Source organism: Phasianus colchicus, chromosome 2 (genome assembly GCF_987193195.1).
Source record: "Phasianus colchicus chromosome 2, bPhaCol1.hap1.1, whole genome shotgun sequence".
NCBI classification, from domain to species: domain Eukaryota; kingdom Metazoa; phylum Chordata; class Aves; order Galliformes; family Phasianidae; genus Phasianus; species Phasianus colchicus.
The window spans coordinates 27,415,943-27,435,147 of record NC_143437.1 but is presented as its reverse complement, the minus strand read 5'-3'; the positions used below and the strand labels follow the sequence as shown (position 1 = coordinate 27,435,147).

The 19,205-nt window shown below is 35.8% G+C and overlaps 1 protein-coding gene across 4 annotated transcripts in view; it reads left to right on the top strand.

Annotated features, from left to right (window-relative positions):
- Positions 1-19,205, top strand: part of BABAM2 (BRISC and BRCA1 A complex member 2) — a 161,189-nt gene that overhangs the window by 9,218 nt on the left and 132,766 nt on the right. For all 4 annotated transcript variants that reach the window (XM_090135185.1, XM_090135184.1, XM_031594460.2 and 1 more), the window contains exon 3: positions 9,450-9,526. In XM_090135185.1, coding sequence (XP_089991311.1) covers positions 9,450-9,526 — 77 coding nt within the window. The remainder of the gene's footprint in view (positions 1-9,449; positions 9,527-19,205) is intronic.

Here is a 19,205-nt window from a genome sequence, read left to right as displayed (position 1 = left end):
GTGCCAACTATTCTTTTTTTTTAATTTGTTTAAAGGGAGCTTGACAAGTTATAGTACTAAATATAGGCCAAATACATTTGGAAAGATGTACCTTAGCAGTTTATTTAAATGTATGTTTTGGCTATCAATATCTTGGTAGCTAGTTGAACACTTCTTGAAAGTCAGGGCTTATGTTAATATACTGCAAATCTCTGTCCAAGACCTTCTGCTATTATAAATGCTGCTTCTAAGTTGGACAAATCTCTTCTATATTATGGATCCTGGATGTGTGATACATTTGATCAGAAGCTGAGAACAAATGGTTTTTAATTTTTTTTTGCTTCTGCAGAGTGGAGAAGAATATATTCTTGTGTAGCTGTTGGTAAATTCTTCCAGCCTTACATATGGAGTTACACTTTATATGTGCCTGACTCTTATATGCATAGACACATAAGTGACATAACATTAAAAAACAGACAAACATTTCTAATAAAGCTGAAGGTTATGGCTTTGCTTTTGTTCTACTTGCTGCCATCTCTTTCTGGTAAGATGAGGGCCTTTAATAGCGTAGAAGATCATCAGAGACTCCCAATGGACCAAAGTGCAGCAGTGTTTAAAATTTGATTCCGCCACATTCGTATTACAGCAAACAAACTAATGGAAATCCATCTATAAACTATTTCTGTGGGTCAGTAAAAATATATAAAGCAAACCACTAATTTTTGTAAACATAATTTACGCTCTATTTTATGATTACACAGTTGCTCTCTTTCTATGTGGGAAATCAAATCCTGTAGAGATCTTCTCTTGTAATGCATTGATCATTATGTAAGCCAGCATAAAATTTTTCTAAGAGAAGTTTCATTGTGATAGGAATCTCTCTTATTGGCACTTTGGTTGACATCTCCCTATTGCTGCACTTTTAAGTACAGCCTTATAAATGCCTTGGGATCTCTGAAGTGTCAGTCATGGTGCTTTTTCTCCTGACAGAACTCTTGACAGTTCAGGTGACTCTGTGCAATGTGCTTTGGCAGTGTTTGTACAATATCTCAGATTCAACTGGAAAGAGAATAATCACACCAATGCAAATTTTGCTTATTTTACTCTGCTTCTTGAGATATTTAGCTTGGGCATTTACTTGACATTACGTTGCATGGTGTAGACGTACCCTAATGCAGCTAGCGTCTAACTGGAAGTGAGCATCTTAAAAGAGCTATAATATCTGTGAACAGTTTCCTTTTGCTCTCAAAATTGTTATGTTTATTAACTTTATTAAATTCAGCCTAAGATAAGGTAACAGTTAACCTTCTCTGTAATCCATACAAAAAAAAAAAAAGATATAAAGAGGAAGCCTTTCCTTTGAGAAGGGAATTGATATGAGTGAAGGAAACTACTCAGGTCACATTATTTCTTCTTTGTTATATGAAGTATATGGGTGAAAGAACAAAATTTGATCGTTAGGATTGGGTGTTTTTGTTATTATGAAATAAAAGAATCCCGATGAAATTGAATTAATTGAGGATATTGCAGAATTCCATTACAGAGAGGATGAAAAAAAAAAATCCTCATATATATGAACTTCTAGAACAAGCATATTTTCTTAAAAAAAAAAAAAAAAGTGTTCCTATGAATCCATGCAATAATATGAGTAATATGAAAAATATGACAATACCAATTGATAATGGCTTCTGTATGTGTAATTTGAAGTTGCCCTGCTGCATGCTTGTGCTGCTGAAAGTAATGGAGTTATGAACTTGGAAAAGAAATGATCTTTCATATCTGAACAACTGAATTCTTGATTGCTATATTAACATAAATTTCTTTCTTCTTTTGTAAGAGTTTGTAAGATTAGCAAATTAAATTGTTAGAGGTCTGAGACCAGAAAGCTATAATGATATGCAATTAGACGAAAGCTTTGGAAGAAAATGTGAGAAGAAAGGATATAGGACCATGGAACCCTCCATTTAATGTTTAGTTGGGTCATGAAAGGGGGAAGCATATACACATGGACAGTACTCTTAGTCTTGTTGCCATTTTGTTACAGCTTCCAATAACTAAGCTGTTTTGTGATGTGAAATAACTTAGGTTTATAATAGCTTACCTTTTGAGACTTGCTGAATGAATATGCTCTCTGTGAACACTCAAAGGATCTGAAACTCCAGGTGGTAGATGATAATTTCATAGTTGGCAAAGAATCATTTTCTGTGAGTAATCTAAAAGTAAAAATGTACCTTGTATTTTTTTTATTTTTTTGCTTTCTTCAGAAATTGAATTTACATTAGTGAGCAGTAGAAATTTTTAGGTTCTAACTGATTGGATAGTAACGTATAATCAAATGGCAATTGTGGAAATACCAAAGAAGAGTTTATATTTAACGAGAGTGAAGGAAGATGAAGTAAAAAGGTGCATCTTCAACACTTTCGTGCTCTTTTTTAGAACTTTGCTTGTGAATTCCAAGAATTTGGAATTCAGCTGGTCTTACAGAACAATATGGTAGAGTAGTACCTTTAAAGTACAATAGAGTAGTGTCTTTTTCTTTCCTGAGCTTGTCACTGAATTGTAGTTCACAATGCTCACGAATTCAGTGGTTTATTACAAAATACAGGCCACTGTCATATGCACTGCAAGTGTTATCCTACTGCAATTTACTCGAGTCTCTTAGTTTTTCAATGGCTCCTTATTAAGTTTTCTATTTTCTGTTTCTGTTTAATTCTTCTGTGTGTAGCTTTTGAGGGGAATTATAGGCAATTACTGGAGTATAAATGATCGTGCTTACAAAAGTCATCAGTTTGGCTATAAAAGCTGTTTCTAAAGCATCTAAAGCATGTTTCTAAAGAACGTTTTGTTGGCAACATTCCTTTGTCGCTTTTTAATTATTTTTCTCAATTTGTACCATAATTGGCTCCCGACAATAATGAGCTCCAACCCTAAACTGTAGGGATTTTATGATCACAGATTCTGAGATAGTCTGCTCTTTGGAGGTTTTCTCTCAGGAGCCTACTTTACACATAGATTACACATGATGCTGGTTATCGACTCTGTCTTCATGTTGTTGTTGTTGTTGTTATTATTTTTGGGGTGGCACTTTTCTACCTATACTGTGACTGGGAAAAAAAGCTCTTCTAAAACAGCTTTCTGAGGCAAAATGAGCAGGGAATTTGTCATCCTAAAGGAGACACAATCATGTGGGATTTCTGCAAACCCTCATTTAACGCAGACATTCTCTGAGATGATGTCAAAGTGTATGTAGGTGCGCTTATTTATCTTCCTTCCCTCTCCATGGCTTCCCTGTAGAGAGGATGGATTGTGTGTCTGCAGAGATGGCTGTACTTTGGGAGATTGCAGGGTATCTACAACAAGATTGTGGCAGATGTGAAAGGTTTGAAGTTCTAGAAGCAGGCTCAAAGCTTTCCCCACCTGCAACATCTGTTTTGGCAAACTGCTACTCACGTTAAATAAATCTGCATTTACTTTTGAGATATAGCTGCTATAATTTGTTTTATTAATTACAATAGTCATTAGATACTTTTCTGCGCTGTTTCTACTGAAAACAGGTTGCTGGCAGCTGATTTACTTTTAAATAGTTCTTTGAAACTTAGTTGTTAAGAAATACACTTCTGCCCATGGGTACAGTAGGAAAGCGAAAGGTTGTTTTCCTAGGGTATTTTTTCTGCCTAGTATCCTACTCCTTTCTGAAAGTTCTAATTAGTATGGTTCTGTTTATACAAAAAAATACAAATATGTGCATGTTTGTGTGTGTATATAAATAAATGTAAATATATATATATATGTGAAAATCAGCATTTAGAATAGACGAAAGAAGTTCCCAGTTGACAACTATGGATTGAAATGCCATTTCAGTTACAGCACATCACCCATACTAACAAGATTTAAAATAAACATCATAATTTGCATTGTAGTACCAAGAGTAGGCTTTGTGCACAGTTTAATTTTATACTAAAATTAAAGCAAACCAGGTAGGGTATGGATGATTCTTACGAAAACAGCAGGTCTAACTACTAGAAAGCCGTTTGGAATAATTAAGATTTATTTGATTTAAATATTATAAGTGAAGTAGCAATCACTGTAAACGTAACTGAGTTATTGTTTCTCAAAAGCAGAGGTGTGCACTTTATCTTTTAAGTAGAAGTCCCGTTTTGTGTATCGTATTGTGTAATATGCTTGTCTGTATAAAAAAAAGGGTAACTGAAGATGAACATTGGTGGATTAGAATGTCTCTCTTATTTCAAATTTTGCCTGGTGAATCTGTTAGTTTTTAGCAGCAGCTGCTCTGTACTCTTCTTGCAGGACCCTGAGAACCTGCAAAGCTTTGTGGGCTGTGCGTGGCAGGGAGTTGCAGTACAATTCAGGTTTACTCTGTCCGTGTCAGCTTTCTAAAAGATGATTTTCATTGGTTTTCTGTTTCTTCAGCCCTTCAAAAAAAAAAACAACCCTGTCACCTGCTGCTGGCCTTTCTTTCACTCTCCTCCTCCCTTCTAATTATTCTTCATGGCTCTGTAGATGACTTATCCATCTGTTGTGAATTCTGCAATTAATTCGTAATTAAATGGGATGAAATATTGTCTTCAAGGAACACTTGAGCAGATTCCCATCTACAAAGATGGAAAAAAATAAAGAATCTAAAGGCTTCTACAAAGGCTGTTTGGTATAAATTTGAGGGATTTTTCTTAGCAAATGCCAGATTAAGAGCTTTATGTGGACTTCAGTGTTTGCTACCTCTGGGAAAAAAATGAAAAAAACATTTTATTCTTTCTGCGTTTACAGGAGACACGTATGGCCATGCTCCAGAATTCCTTTGCTTCTGCTGTAACCCTTGTTAGTTCACATGTTATCAGGGACTCTGGAGCTCAGAAAATTCTGAGAAAATTTCTATTGGTGGTAGTTGGCTTGTATATCAGAGTGCTAGTGTTTCTGTTCACCCTGCTGGCTCCCTACTGAAGGTGGCTGATTCTTGATACTGCAGCCAGAATCTGTAGTCTTATTAGGAACAATGAGTAAGGATTGTCCATCTTTCTCTCTGAGCTAAATTTGACTTTTGCTGTTGAAATTTTTGGCCTCTGAAGCCCTAACTAAATTGTATTTATATCATCATTGCTGATGTCAAACTCATTTTTTAATCTCTTGTGTCATGGGAGGGTCTTGGCCTCCCTTTTCCCTAAGAGTGTCTTTCTTTGCCATATACTGGAGCAATTAGAAATTTATAGTAGATATGTTAGAGCCAGGAATGTTTGGAAATACAGCCAGTGCTCAGAACCTCCTTGGTTATGTTGAGCACGTGTGTGTGTTACCAGTGTTTACCATCATTGTGTCTATAATGCCTGTGAAGCACTTATACCAAAAGCCCAATGAACAACAGGAACTGTTTGTTAAGCAAAAAGTTCTAATCTTCAAGGATGGCATCTGTAGCAACCTCAGCATCACTGAGATTAAAGATTTTGCATCTCTGACTATTCCACTTAGGCAGTCTCAACATCAAGTTCCCCTTCCAAGTGGCTTACATTTTTAAATTTTTGTTTGCTATTCCACAGTGAAATTCATTGATGATTTGTCTTCAGATAGTAAAAGCATAAAAGCTGTATGGTCAGAGAAAGAAGACTTGAATCATTAAGCACTTTGCATAGCTTTTTATCAGGAAATTTGATAGTTATTCAATTAGTGTGAGTATTGGTTCATACATCTTTATTACCATTGGAAAAATAAAAAGGTATTTCTTTGGTAGAGCTATTGTACTTATGCAGGTGTTTCTGAGTGTTTGCTATGGAATTACATGATTTTAAGAAGCAGATTTCTAGGAATTATTTAAGAAGTGAGTTTCAGACTGGAATATAATATTTTGGTATAAAAAGAGATGTCTTTTTTTTCTTTTAATTTTTTGAATAGAATAACTGCTTATCTCCAGATTTTAAGGGCTAAAGTGTAAACAGCTGAGCTTTTGTTTAGCTGTGACAGCACAGAACATACCTTTGGAGAAGATTTTTCTAGGGCCCAGATAGGCTTTAAAATGATGGTTGTAGAAGAGCAGCTGATAGGAGGGCCTTACTGATACCTGGGGCTGTCAGAATCCTACTTATTATCATGGCTTTGAACCTGTGAAATATCAGAGTGGCCTTGATAGAAAGGGATCAATCACTTTTAGCTTAAAAAAAAAAAAAAAGCAGAAGGAGTTGTAAGTAGTCAGTTACAAATGTATTCGTGTAAGATAAAATCTTGATATTAAGCTCAACTAGAAGTGCCTTTCTACATGTTTTTAAAGTATGCTGTGGAGAAGACATTTGTATCACAACTTTGAGCATCAGAACATTCGTTACTGCTGTGCTTCAGAGCTTTCCTTTGTAAAACATTGAGTATTTAGATGAAGGTATGCAAATGAATGTAATGTTTTCCGTGAATAGGTAGCACGTCTGTTCATTGTGAGATGAAGTCAGCTTCTGGAATTAGTTTTTAATACCAGATATTATTATTCTACTTGTCAGTTCCCTGTGATGACGGGAAAAGTAATCTTTAAAAGACCTTGTCACACATCATTCTCCGTCAGCTTCACTTTGGTGTGTGGACCATGCTAAATAAAAGGATTGAAAGACGTAAAAATCTTGCTTTTCAGAAAGAGTGCATGCCACACTTCTGGGTCAGAGATTCTGTGTTTTAAGAAAATTCAAGAGAAGATGCCCATAACCTGCATGTTATTTGTGCCTTTCTACAGAAAAATAACACATAGGCTGCCAGTCGTACCAAAATTTTGATTTGCCTTGGGAGTTTTGTTCTTTTACTGTTTCTATTAAAAAGTTGCTGCCTCTTTTCATATGGAGGTATTTATGATTTTTACTTGATTGCTTGGCTTGTTGTAGTTTCTGAAGTCTCTTGTGCAGCCTTGCCAAAGAGCGTAATTTGGAAACAACAATCGAAAAAAAGACTGTGAATACTGTCATTTTCCATCAATACTGGACCAGTAAAATTTAAAATATCTCTGCTGGAGTATAATAATCTAGGAAAAATACTTAGTATTGCTTTTAGGGACATTTGCCATTAAATCAAGCTTTTATTTTAATGCTAAAGAATATTGCACTTTCCGTAAGTATTTCCAAATGGCCCATTGTGCTAAAAGAAAGGATTGTAGGGTATTTATAGGATCAGAAATTTTTGTGTCTGTTGAAAACTAATGACAATGTTATTTTGATGATATTTTGAAAAATGTGCCTGAAACTGTGACCTGTGATACTTTGACAGCAACTACCATTAAATATTAACTGGTGTTGCAGATATATCTTAGAACTTGCAAGTTATGTTTTTTCCCTTGTGTTGCTTTTTTTTAATGCTTCCTAGAACTGGCCTTATGTGATGTGAGCCTTAGGAATGACTTGAAAGTAGATAATAATCCTGTCATTGTAGCTGTTAAATCCATCCACAGCCATTCAGATACTTAAACAGTGGGCACTCTTGTTTTACTGTTCTAATAAGATGCATCTTTGAAAAAGCAATATTTTCTTATTTGTATTGCACTGGATCTCCAGTCTTGCATGCTCTCAGACAGACACTGATGTTGCTCCCAATGAGGGCAGTGGCGCTTACTGTTCTTGCTAAACCCTACTTTATACTTAAAAAGCAGTGGCGTAGAATGTGAAGAATATTTTTCAGCTCTGGTCCTGTTATCCAGCATACTGTTATATTTCACATTGGCATCATTTGCAAGTTTAATAAAAACCACCTCTTTTCCATCAACAAAGTTCTTCAATGAAAGGCTAAATAATATTCTACTAAAAGAAAACCCACTCATTGCATTTGTGAAGCAAGATGTGTACTATCTTTTATGAAACTTGCCTTCCAGTCAGCTCTGCACAGATCTGATAGTAGCTGTATCTGAATTATGTTCTGTAGATTGTTTTGCAGAATGCTCTCACACGGTGCTGCAAAAACCTTTCTAAAGTGAAGACAGAACAACTGTTGCTTCACTTTTGTTTGCAAAGGCTGGTATCTACTCTCTATGATGATGCTAAAATAACACCATGTATTTTGCCAAATCAATGTAGGCAGTGAATTGTACCATGTTAGATGCTGAGTGCACACAAATTCTTTGATTTTTTTTTTTTTTCCTGATATTTTTACGGAAACTTAAGTGAAGTTGATCTGTAGTTCTGTGGCTGCCTCTTTGATGAAGGTGTATGTGAGGACAAATTTGATTAACTTGTAAATGTAGCTCCTTGAACAGAAACAATCTGAGGCCACTGCACATGTTTTCCTGAATTTAGAAGGGTAAAGAGAGAAAATACTGCACAGGTGGAGCCTGGTGGACCTAACTCTCTAAAGCGTGGTATTGGTGAGAGGAGAGAATGCCCTATTCACCCTTAGGCCATTACCACAGTAAGCACAGCTGCAGGAGTTATCATGTTGTATTGTAAGATCAGAACTGTTGTGCTTTCTGGCCTGCTCACTTATTTTTGCTTTGACTGTGTTTATGGCCCGGTAAGCATTTCTTTTATTTCTTTATATTGACAGTGGTTTGTATTACAGTATTGGATCACTAATGATGTTTCTTTTCACTGTTTAGTCGGTTACCTAATCTTTAGCTTTTCATGTGGCTTGCAACATGTGTAGCTTTTGTGCTAGGGCTATGAATAATTCTCAGTGATCTTAGACTGTTGAGAAGGTTGCTGGGCAATCATAATACCTAGATCTGGAGAGCAATGGGCTGCTAATAGCTTCCAACATTCATGCTTCTGAGGCCTGTCCTGTGGCCCTAGGCGCACAGTAGTGAGAACTCCAGGACCATTGCCATTCCTGCCTGTGAAATGATTCATGATGCTGTTTCTCCTGGTGCATCCAGGTATTTTGGTTCTTTGTTATGCAAAGATTTTAATACATGACTTACCAGGTATGAAAAGGTTGGTTGTGTCTCACCTTGACAGTAAACAGTTTTTCATTCTTATTATATTCATAAAATGCTCACTCACTGGGGGACCCAATAGCCTTTGCAGTGGTCCAGATCCTCAGGAGACATAAAATGGTGATGGATTCATGAACTGATGTGCTTTATTTCATAGCCTAGGATACCTGATTCTGAAAATTGCTTACCTGGAGGCTTACAAATAACCATGACATATGTGAAGAATTGTCACCTGGGAAATTTATATACAAAGAGAATTTGATGGCTTTGACTGATTAGTGGTTACTGTTCTATTAGCATCCTGAAACCAGGACTTTTTTACGTGTATTTTGTGTTTGAATGGAAAGACAGTTGCTGGCACAGATCCTAAATTTTCTCATGACACTGAGAACTACTGATATGGAGAGAATGGGCCTTCCGTATCCTTCTTACCTTTTTCTTTTTCCCTGGTTTGTAAGGATGAATATTGTATTCAGAAAATCATTACTATGTCAGTCATTTGAAGAGTGATGTTAGCATCTGCTGCCATCTGTAACAGCTTAGAACATTCTTCTCTTATCTTCGTTTTTAGCTGTACGTCCTTGACACCTGGACCTAGCTGTGATCGGTTTAAGCTGCATATTCCTTATGCTGGAGAAACACTCAAATGTAAGTTCAAAACTATTGTTATTGCATCTTGACCTTTCTTTCAGCAGTGTTTTCTCTACCACATTAAGTTTTTAAGTGTCTCTAATTCCACAAATTTCAAAATACTTGGTTTTTGTTTTCTTAGAGCTGAAGCTTTAAAAACAAATCAACTATTTTTGAGATCAGTTTACAGCCTTCCATAATAGAGTGGCAGATTTGAAAACAAGAATCCTAAAAGCCATGGTTCACAAGTTCCTCCTCAATTCTTCTAATAAAACATTATGACTAAGACAATCTCGTGATTTTAGTCTTATCTGTATGTGCTTTATGTTGCTTTCCTCTTTCTCTTTTAAGAAGAGTAAGGTGCAACTTAGTATCTTTACTAAAATCTCTAAATAGTAACTGCTACAATTTAAGAGATTAGAGAGGTGTTACTTCGGCTTTTCTGATTTAGTGTTTTGTTTGTATCTGTCATTCTCTTGGGGGATCTGCATATGCTGGCTCATTTGCCCACTTTCCAATTCATCTGTGTTTTGGTTCAAAGTGTTAGCTTAAAATTTTCATTGTGTTTTTGTTTGATTTTCTTTGTTGTTGAATATTATTTTTGTTTTAGAAAGTAGGGAATTGTTTTCTAAACGCCTGAGTTGTTGATTGTCAGCGTAAGAGAAGTCATAAAATTGTGTTGCTTTTCATCTCTAATAACTAAAATATAAGAGAGACAACAAAATACAAGTAAAGTAAAATTTAAAGCTTGACAACTTTAGATTTAGGGCAGCACCAGTGAAACCAATCCACAAGCATTGTGACCAGTTCTGGTCTCCCTAGTACTGGAGAGATATGTGCAAATTGGAGTGGGTCCAGCAAAAGACAGTGAGGATGATTGAGGGACTCTTCTATCCATTGTGCAAGGAGAGGGCAAAAGAGCTGGAGTTGTGTAGTCTCAAGAAGAGAAGGTTCAGGACAGATACTATCAATATGATTCTGTGAAATGTTTATAAGTACCTGACTGGAAGAGGTGAGGAAGAAATAGGGAAGGGGGAACCACACTTTCCTCAGTGGTGGCCATTGAAGGTATCAGAGGAAATGGTCACAAATTGAAATACAGGGATTTCTATCTGAATGTTAGGAAAAAACTACTTGTGAGCATTGTTAACAGAAGAATTTGATATGGGAGCTTGTGTTGTATATGTGTCTCCATCCTTGGAAATACTCGTAACCCAACTGGACCTTAGAAACCCACGGTAGTGGATCTATCTCTGAACAGAGGAGATTGGATTAGACAGTCTCCAGAGGTGCCTTCCAACCTGAAGTACTCTTCAGTTCTGTGAAAACATGCTATCTGGAGGGGTAACAGAAACATTAAACATTTATTCCTTATAACATGCATTTAGACTGTTATCACACATGTGCTATAGACATTTTAAATATTAAGAATGTTGTTGAATTCCTTCTCTAGTAGTTTTTCTTCTTGTTGCATAGTGTGCTGGAAGCCCTACTTCTTTATGAACAGAAGTCAATGCAGTTAAATTTTTTGTTGTTAAGAAGTACTTTAAAACTTCCATTTTTAAACTTTCAAGTTGTATTGCTCAAAAGCTGGTCTGGAAATTTGTGTGTGTGTTTTTGAGAGAGCTGGGCTAAGCTCCTAAGTCAGTCTAGTGAGTATTTGTTCTATTCTTAAAGTACAGTCATGGCTCTAGAGATTTACTAATTTTTTTTCCTAGAAACAGCATATTAAGCCCTACCTAGCAGTTATTTTAAAAATGAAAAAGGGGGGCTATTTCACCAAATAACGGCCATATTATTTGAAGATACAACTCTACCAAGTGGAATTTTTGTCTATACTTAAACAAGTAAAATATATTAATGTTGAGTTGCAGACTCAATCTAATGAATCTTGATGTGATCACAATGTGTAGTAGATTCTAAAGCACTAAAGAAGCTTCATTGGTTGACACTGCTAAAGAAAATGCTTTCATGTTTTCTGTAGTACTGTAGTAACTTTCTCATGTACAGGGCTCTACTGTTATATTCTGTCAATCTTAAGTCTTTACTTAGCATTAAGTACAGGCTAAAATTGATCTTGATACATAATAGAATATTAGTAGACAAAAATGCACACGTGTAAGGACATGGATATACAGACTGTACCAATATAGTAAAGGAGTGCAGTTATGGTACATGAAAATATGATTATAGACTATGCATTAGGTGTCAAGTATTTACAAATAAACTTTTTCACCCAGTTCTTATATTCTGAATATCATGTAAACAATTAAGGAAAACCATAACGCTATTGCATTATAGTTCTCCACCTTCCCTGAAACCAAATAGCACAATTAGACCGTGCTTCATATTTTAACATCATGACAAACTGAATGTAGAAAATGGTTTTAACAAATAGTGAATTCAAGAGATAATCATTCTCCTTGTTTCACCGTTACATGCTTGAAAATAGAATGCATCATTCAGACCCATAGCATGTGGAATAGATAATGATGCCAGCAAATTCAAGAGAGTTTTAATAATTCTGAGTTTAGATCAGTAGTGACGGTAGAGGAAGACTGCCATGGTGTGCTACTAAAGATTTGTAGATACTCTGTTGGAGGCTGTTGCGAGATATGTTATCTTTTAAGGGCAGAATATTTCTGTAAAGGAAAGTTGCGAAATCTGCTAGAATAAAAAGATTGACTGAAAATATTCAGAAGCTACAGTGTATGGTCTTCACTATATGGTGCCAAATAAAGACTGAAGTGTGTAGTTCCTCTGTGGTTTGTCTTACATCCTCTTTGCAACAGATCAGTTCTTTGCATATCATCAGTCATAACCGCTGCCACTGTACAAATATGCAAGTATTAATCCCAGTGTGCTGAAAACTGTTGGTAGGCTACTTTAGGGAAGTATAATTGCATAGTCACAGTCCAGTTTTCTAAAAGACCAGAAAATATACATTCAGACAATGCAGTAGCTATTTTATGCTTGCAGTGTAAAATTTTTTTTTTTGTAGTGTATAACAACTTTTTTTCAAGTTTGATAACGTTGGACATCATGTGACTTACAAATGGCTTGCTGGTAATTTTAATACGTTTTCTTGAGATTCATAGAATCTTGGAATATCCTGAGTTGGAATGGACCCATGAGGATCACTGAGTTCATCTGCCGAGTTTGCATAGGGCAACTGTTAGCTAATAAATCATTTTTTTCAGATGTCTCTCACCTTACTTCTGCATTTATCCTGAACTGCTGGAATGTTATACTGAGCAGTTACTAAGCTGCAGTCAGCTTGGGGACATCCATAGTTTTATGCTGGGGAGAATATGTCAGTGATGGAGATAAATTAGGTTGTTAAATTAGTCTTCCATCACACTTCGGAAGTTTTCAAATTATACTTTCAGGGAAGCGTTTTTACTTCATCTTCTTCTGTAAGGGACACAATGAGTTCTGTTTCTAAGGCCAGAGTGGTTGGAAAATTGAGTTTATTCTTGCTAGATTGTCAATTAAAGTTGAAAACAGCCATATTAATTTTTAATGAAGTCATCCAGGACTCCATGAACTTAAGGCAACAGCACTGCTTTTCTTTTATATTTGAATTTTTTCAATGTTCTTAATAGGATTTTTATTTCCAAGAAGGCAAAGTATCCATGATGCTCTATAACGAGTACAAGGCCTAATAAGAAATTGAATCTGTATTCCAAAATGTACTCTGAATGGAATGCAGGCATATCCTTTATTGCTAACTGTACAATAGTATCTGATGAATAAAGAGGAATATTTGCGTATTTTGAGGTGGAGTGTTTTGTAATTCTTGCAGATGGATTGATCTTCCTGTTCTTAAAAATTAAGGCAGATGTCATAGCAGAGATTCTCAAGCAAACTTACAAGCTCTAATAATCTTTACCTAATACTGTTCTTAATTAAAATGCATCATTAAGAATGACTCGCTTGGTCACTATGATTTTGTTCCGAAGAACCCTGGAATCTCTTGGTCGTGGTTTTAATTTTGCACTCAAGCTTCCTCTGTTTTCCCCCACCCCCCTCCTCTTATGCACTTCGTATTTTCTTTTTCAGGCACTGATCCTCCTTCTCTCTCTCTGTCCTTGAGTGCTGTCATCTGGAATTTAACGGTGATTAAACAATGTGTTGCCCTTGTGATGCTACTGTTCTCTGTGGCCTCTTGAACTATAGTATTTTCATCTTTCATCTGATTTTCAGTGTTTTTATATGAGTGGATTGCAGCTCTGGGTCCTGCTGCCACCACTTTGTTTGGTTTCCCTCATCCTGAGGAGCATTTCTTTTGTGTCATTTGAAGCTTAGCTTTTCTTTTTCTTTCCTTTTTTTCACATCTGATTTCTGTTTCTCCAATTCTTATTTCATTTTAGTTATGGAACTTAGATTGTGAAGTCACCATTCTGTTGCCTCACTCACTAGTCCAAAATATCCCTCGTAATATGCTGTATAGAATTTTATCTGGTTCTCTTCCTTAGATAGAAGTACTTCAGGAAGTTTATCTAGTCTTCTTGTGGCTTTTTGCTTTACGGAAGTAATAAGAGGCAAAGGATATAAAAAACGGAGAGAAATACCTGACCAACTGCTTTGCTAATTTATTTGCTACGTACTGTTTATCATGCCAGTAAAAAAAAAAAAAAAAAAAAAGGTGAAAATTATCTTACAATTAATTTTAAGATTCATGATTTGCACAGCCAGGTTGCTGCAGTATGTCAGTCTTCCGTGCAGCATCAGCTCATTTTACACAGGTTGTGGTTTAGTTGGAGCTCTTACAGGAAAAACTTTTTGATTCCTGTAATTCAGATTATGCTTTGGTGATATCATTATTTCCGTAGTAAGTATCTTTTTGTTGGGTCATCTGAAGTACCTCCCAAAGATTCTTACTGGCAATATGTTTGGCAGGAATAAGGAATATTGTTCTTTTGGTAATCTGCTAACGTTACTAATAGGGAACATGGATAGATAATGTAATCCTTTTTTTCTTTTCATATTTATTTTCTCTTAGAATACAAAGTTTTAAATATTTTCTCCTGTTAAGCAATCAATTTCAGATCTAGCTTTTTCTTTATTATTATTGAAACTTTCCTTTATGTATTGGACTTCCACTGAGCATGTAATTGACAAAATTTTTTTTGCAGGTGAAATCCTTGAAGTGTATTTCCCATCAAAAAAAAGTGACCTTACAAGTATAGATGTATAAATGTGCACCTCCAGAGGTTTTGAAGGCTTGGGTTGGTCCCTCATTTTTGTGTTATTGTAGTGCCTTCCTACTTTACTCCTTTCTCCTCCTGTTTGAGTTCCAGTTATTGGTGATTTCTGCAGTCCTTTTGTTTCAATATATTTGTTCCTAACTTTCACTTTTCCTTTTTTTCAGCTTCTCAGTATCTCTGTTTCTTACAATTTCTCCAGTGTTGTCTTTAATTTCTACCAGTATTTTATCTCTTTGTATATTATTTGTTGTTCTCCTTTGTCCTCTTCATTTCTTGTACCAGCGTTTTGGGGAGAGTGGTTGCCCAGCTACATAAATGCAAGTAGATAAGATTGTTCTGTTGTCGTCTTGTTCAGCCTGGGATCCTGTTCCTTTATGTCATATTGACAGATTTGCCCATGCTCAGGTCTTTATGGCACAGCAGTGTTTCCCTTTCTGTATGTTGGCCTACACTTTTTTTTTTGTTTTGTTAGCTGAAGTTAAAGAAATAAACAGACCAACAACCCTTTGCCAACTCCCACCACCTCAAGAACCAAATAACTATCCTGTAAATCCTTCCTGTATCTTTTTTCTTGCAATGTCTTTATTGAACAAGTAGGATGTGATTCAGTTGCCTAACTAGAGGTGTTCTAATGCTGCCTGAGGTGCCCTAGGGTATCTTGCTTGGCCTTTTCAGCTACTGCCCTAAAGGGCACTGATCTCTCTGAAAAATATTGTCATATCTGCCGTGTCTTAGATACCCTAAGGCTCCTCAGATGGCGTTAAACACTTGAATCCTGCTTATGGATCGCTCCTTTGCAACTTACCATGTGTGGAGTAGCTACAGTTTTCTTCTAGAGTGTCAGAGATGCAGAGAAATAAGTTTTTTGTTTGTTTTCATATGATCAAATACTTTGAAGATGTTATTGAGTTTTTAATACTGATTCCTGTGCCTTTCTTCATTTTGTACCTTGATTCACATGTGAATTCAGAAATTAATTTTAAAAGCATCGTAGCTTCTTGCTGTCAGATGTTGTCTCTAAGCTTCAAGAATATTTCTGACTTTTCACTAAACAGCCTGTAAGAAATTTAAGCTAGACTTGGTTTTCTGTAATAGGATTATATTTCAGGGTCAAGTGAGCAGGAATCCCACAGTACTCCCAGACACTATTTGAGGTAGCTGCCCTTCCGTCTGAGCACAACTGCTTCAACAAATCATTTTAAGAGGAGCTGCTGAGGTAAAATTATCTTGCTGTACTTGACAGTAGAATAGCTTGGCAGCAGCAGCACCGCAGCAAAAATAGAATTACTCCTGTATGTTCTTGCAGTAGTAGTTCTGTGTTTACTGAAGTTGAATTGTCATTTCAGGAGCTATTTCTCTTTCTGTCAAACAATAAGTGGTTCTAGAGGTGATGTGTTGCTATATTTGACTTAAAGAGCAAAAAATATTTAGAGTGGAATCCAGTGATGAGTCAGCAGGTCTGCCTTTGTTCATTTAAATCTCTTCAAACTGCTGATTGCACCAACTGTCTTGGTCACTGATGGCAGTGAAATAACCTGTTCCTCTTCTACCTAAAGACAATTGCCAAGGATCTGCTTTAGGGAAGGATTTGTTTGTAGAAGGGACTGATCAGTTTTCCTGTCTGGTATTAGTGTAGACACTGAAGGTGCTAGGTTAGCATTCTGTATACATGTATGATGTCATTCTTCTTACTGTCTTTTTGATATTTCTTAAAAGACAGTTTCTTTATTTTCTCCAAACTCTGTGTAGGCTTGGTCTCATGTTTCGACATTGTTCTGTATTCCATATGAATGCTTTCCGTGATGACGTTGAACTTGGATTGCTTTTTTTTTTTGTTGAAAGCCAAATGGATTGAAGGTATGGATGACATTCAGATCGGTCTTATTCCAGGCTGCAGTGAACATACACTTGTTTTACATGTTTTGTGCTTAGATTTTTCCAAACCCAAGAATTTCTGAAGGATATAGGTAACCTTTCAGAAGTAAAGCTTATGGGGTTTGGGGTCAGTAACTGGTATGTTGTTCCTACTTTTGTTGTCTTGAGGTGAATAGGGATGTTAATGCTGTGCACTCTGTACAACATCTTTCAGTACTACTAAATTTATAGTACAGTTAGAAAAAAAAAAAGGTCACAAAAGATATTGTTGTCAGAAGAAAACTGTACATAAGGCCAGTGGAGAGCAACTGTATAAGCATCTAAAACACCTCTTAGTTTCTAACCCCTTTTTTAGACTTACTATGCATTTTGGCTGAATAGATAAGAGAAGAACAGTATGTGTGTACGTACAAGAAAAGAAATGATAGATTTAAGTATTAATACTTCCATCTTTTCATCTGTTAGGAGCATATTAGCTTTCCCTTTGAAATCCTGTGAAGTGGAATATTTCAAAATTGACTGCTACTTGCCTAGGGAGAAAAAAATGAAGAAGTGGTTTTGATAGCGAGAAGCAGGAAGATGTATAAAGCACCCTTTTTCTTGTAACTTATCTTTGGCTTCATGGCTTTAACTACATTGAATTAATGTTAAGTTCTGTAGCACTATTTAATTGGAAATATAATTTTATTGTAGTTATCTTTGCCTTCTGTATCTATAAAAATGAGATAACTTGTCTGAGTATGAAGGTTTTGCTTACACTGTTCTTAAACTGAAGTGGTCATGGACACGTTTTGTCTATTAATGGCAGATAGAATTGAAACTTATGGGGAAGTACATACAGAAGTTGGGGATGTAAGGAACGGGTCTTTATTTCATTTAGGCAACGTGGGGAGAGAATGCAGGGGTATATTGGTTTCTGGTGTTTTTATTTTCAAAACTAAAGTGGTAGCCATTCTCAAACCAAGTGCAGTAATTTTGCAAATGACTTTATTGGCTTAATTCTATTTTTTTTTTCCCCCTACACAATTATATTAGAAGATGGTAAGCCACAGATACTACCATGGAAGTAGTTGCTTAGAAGTGAATGTTTTTATTAAGCCAACTGGGAGATAGCGAATCAAAATATTGAACGCTTCACATTTTGTGAGCTCACTACACAGAACAGTGTTTACATTTATGTAAAGTAACATCAGATTTGCTGTTGAGTTGGCCATTATGATGGCAGTGTATATTCAATCTCACTTTTCAGACCAATCACCATATAGAGTTCTTTAAAAAATTTTCTCTAATCAAATATGGAGACGTTATATAAAAATATACAGTTAATTTGGTTATTTTTTATCTAAGCTTTTTGTAATATTTAGGTAGTTGGAGTGCAGCTCTTGGCAAGCTGAACTGTGGCTTTGTGTATTCGTTTTAAAATAACACATTCAGAGAATGAAAAACCAAATAACTAGCAAGTCAACATGGGAAGAATGTGTTAAATGAGTTACTTAGCATCACATAAGAATGTCAAGACAAAAACAGACTCCTTTCCTTCAGAGTAGCATTAGGATAAGTAAGAGGATGACTTTTTTTCTCTGTGCTGAGTTCTGAGTTATTTGCACTACAGCTCTTAATCTATGAAGATTGAGAAGTATTAAGATTCTGTCTCCTTCAACACTTGGTCTCAAGGATTGTCTGTGGAGATTGATTGTAAGGAGCTATGCAGTTGTTGGTTGTTTTTTTTTTTTTTTCAATTATAGTGAATATGAAGGGTTGACTTAAGGTGGCATATGAAAATCCAATCTAGTCACAGTAATTTTTCAGAATTATGCATCGTTGTCTTACAGCTTAGGCAGTCTAGTAATTATTTTCTCTTCATACAGACGTATTTCCTGTTACTATTTTATGTCGTTTCCTCTAGGATTGGTGCATATTTTGTTCTTCCTGAAAATGAAACAATACTTTTATGTTACTTGTATACTATTATGTTAATATACTGGGGAACCTCTACTCTTTTCTGCACCTTGTACTTACATGTGATTCTGATGTTTGTGAATGTAGGAGTGCATACAGGAGAAACACACACCACACTATATTGGGTCTCATGATCAGCGAGTTCATGATATTTTGGAGTGATGCGGTGAAGCAGACCTAGACAGGACTGGCCACTGGCTTCTTGATCATGAGCTCTCACTCTGCAGATTAACCTCTATACTTCCAACATAGATTAACCTCTTCCAGCTAGAGCCAAGATATATTTACAAGAATATTAGCAGTTAAAGTTGTCACACTGAGGTGGTAATATTGTTTATCAGGCAATATGTCTGTAAGCCTTGTTAATCCAATGCTTTTCTCCAGTTCTATATTTGTAATTGTTGGGAAAAAAAAAAAAAAACAACAAAACAATGGCTTAACTTTCTATGAACAGAACTGTTTGTAAGATGTACCACACTGTTTTTACCTGGCTGTGTAGTTTTGAAGAAGTTACCACATAGTGGGTATTGACTTTCTTTTACTGCCTGCTCATTGTGATACCTCATGAATCTTCTTTATGCAATAGCTTGGTGGTTTTGTTTCATGTTGTCTTCAACAGGAAAGAGTGATTCAGAGGTAGAAAAGTAAAGCTA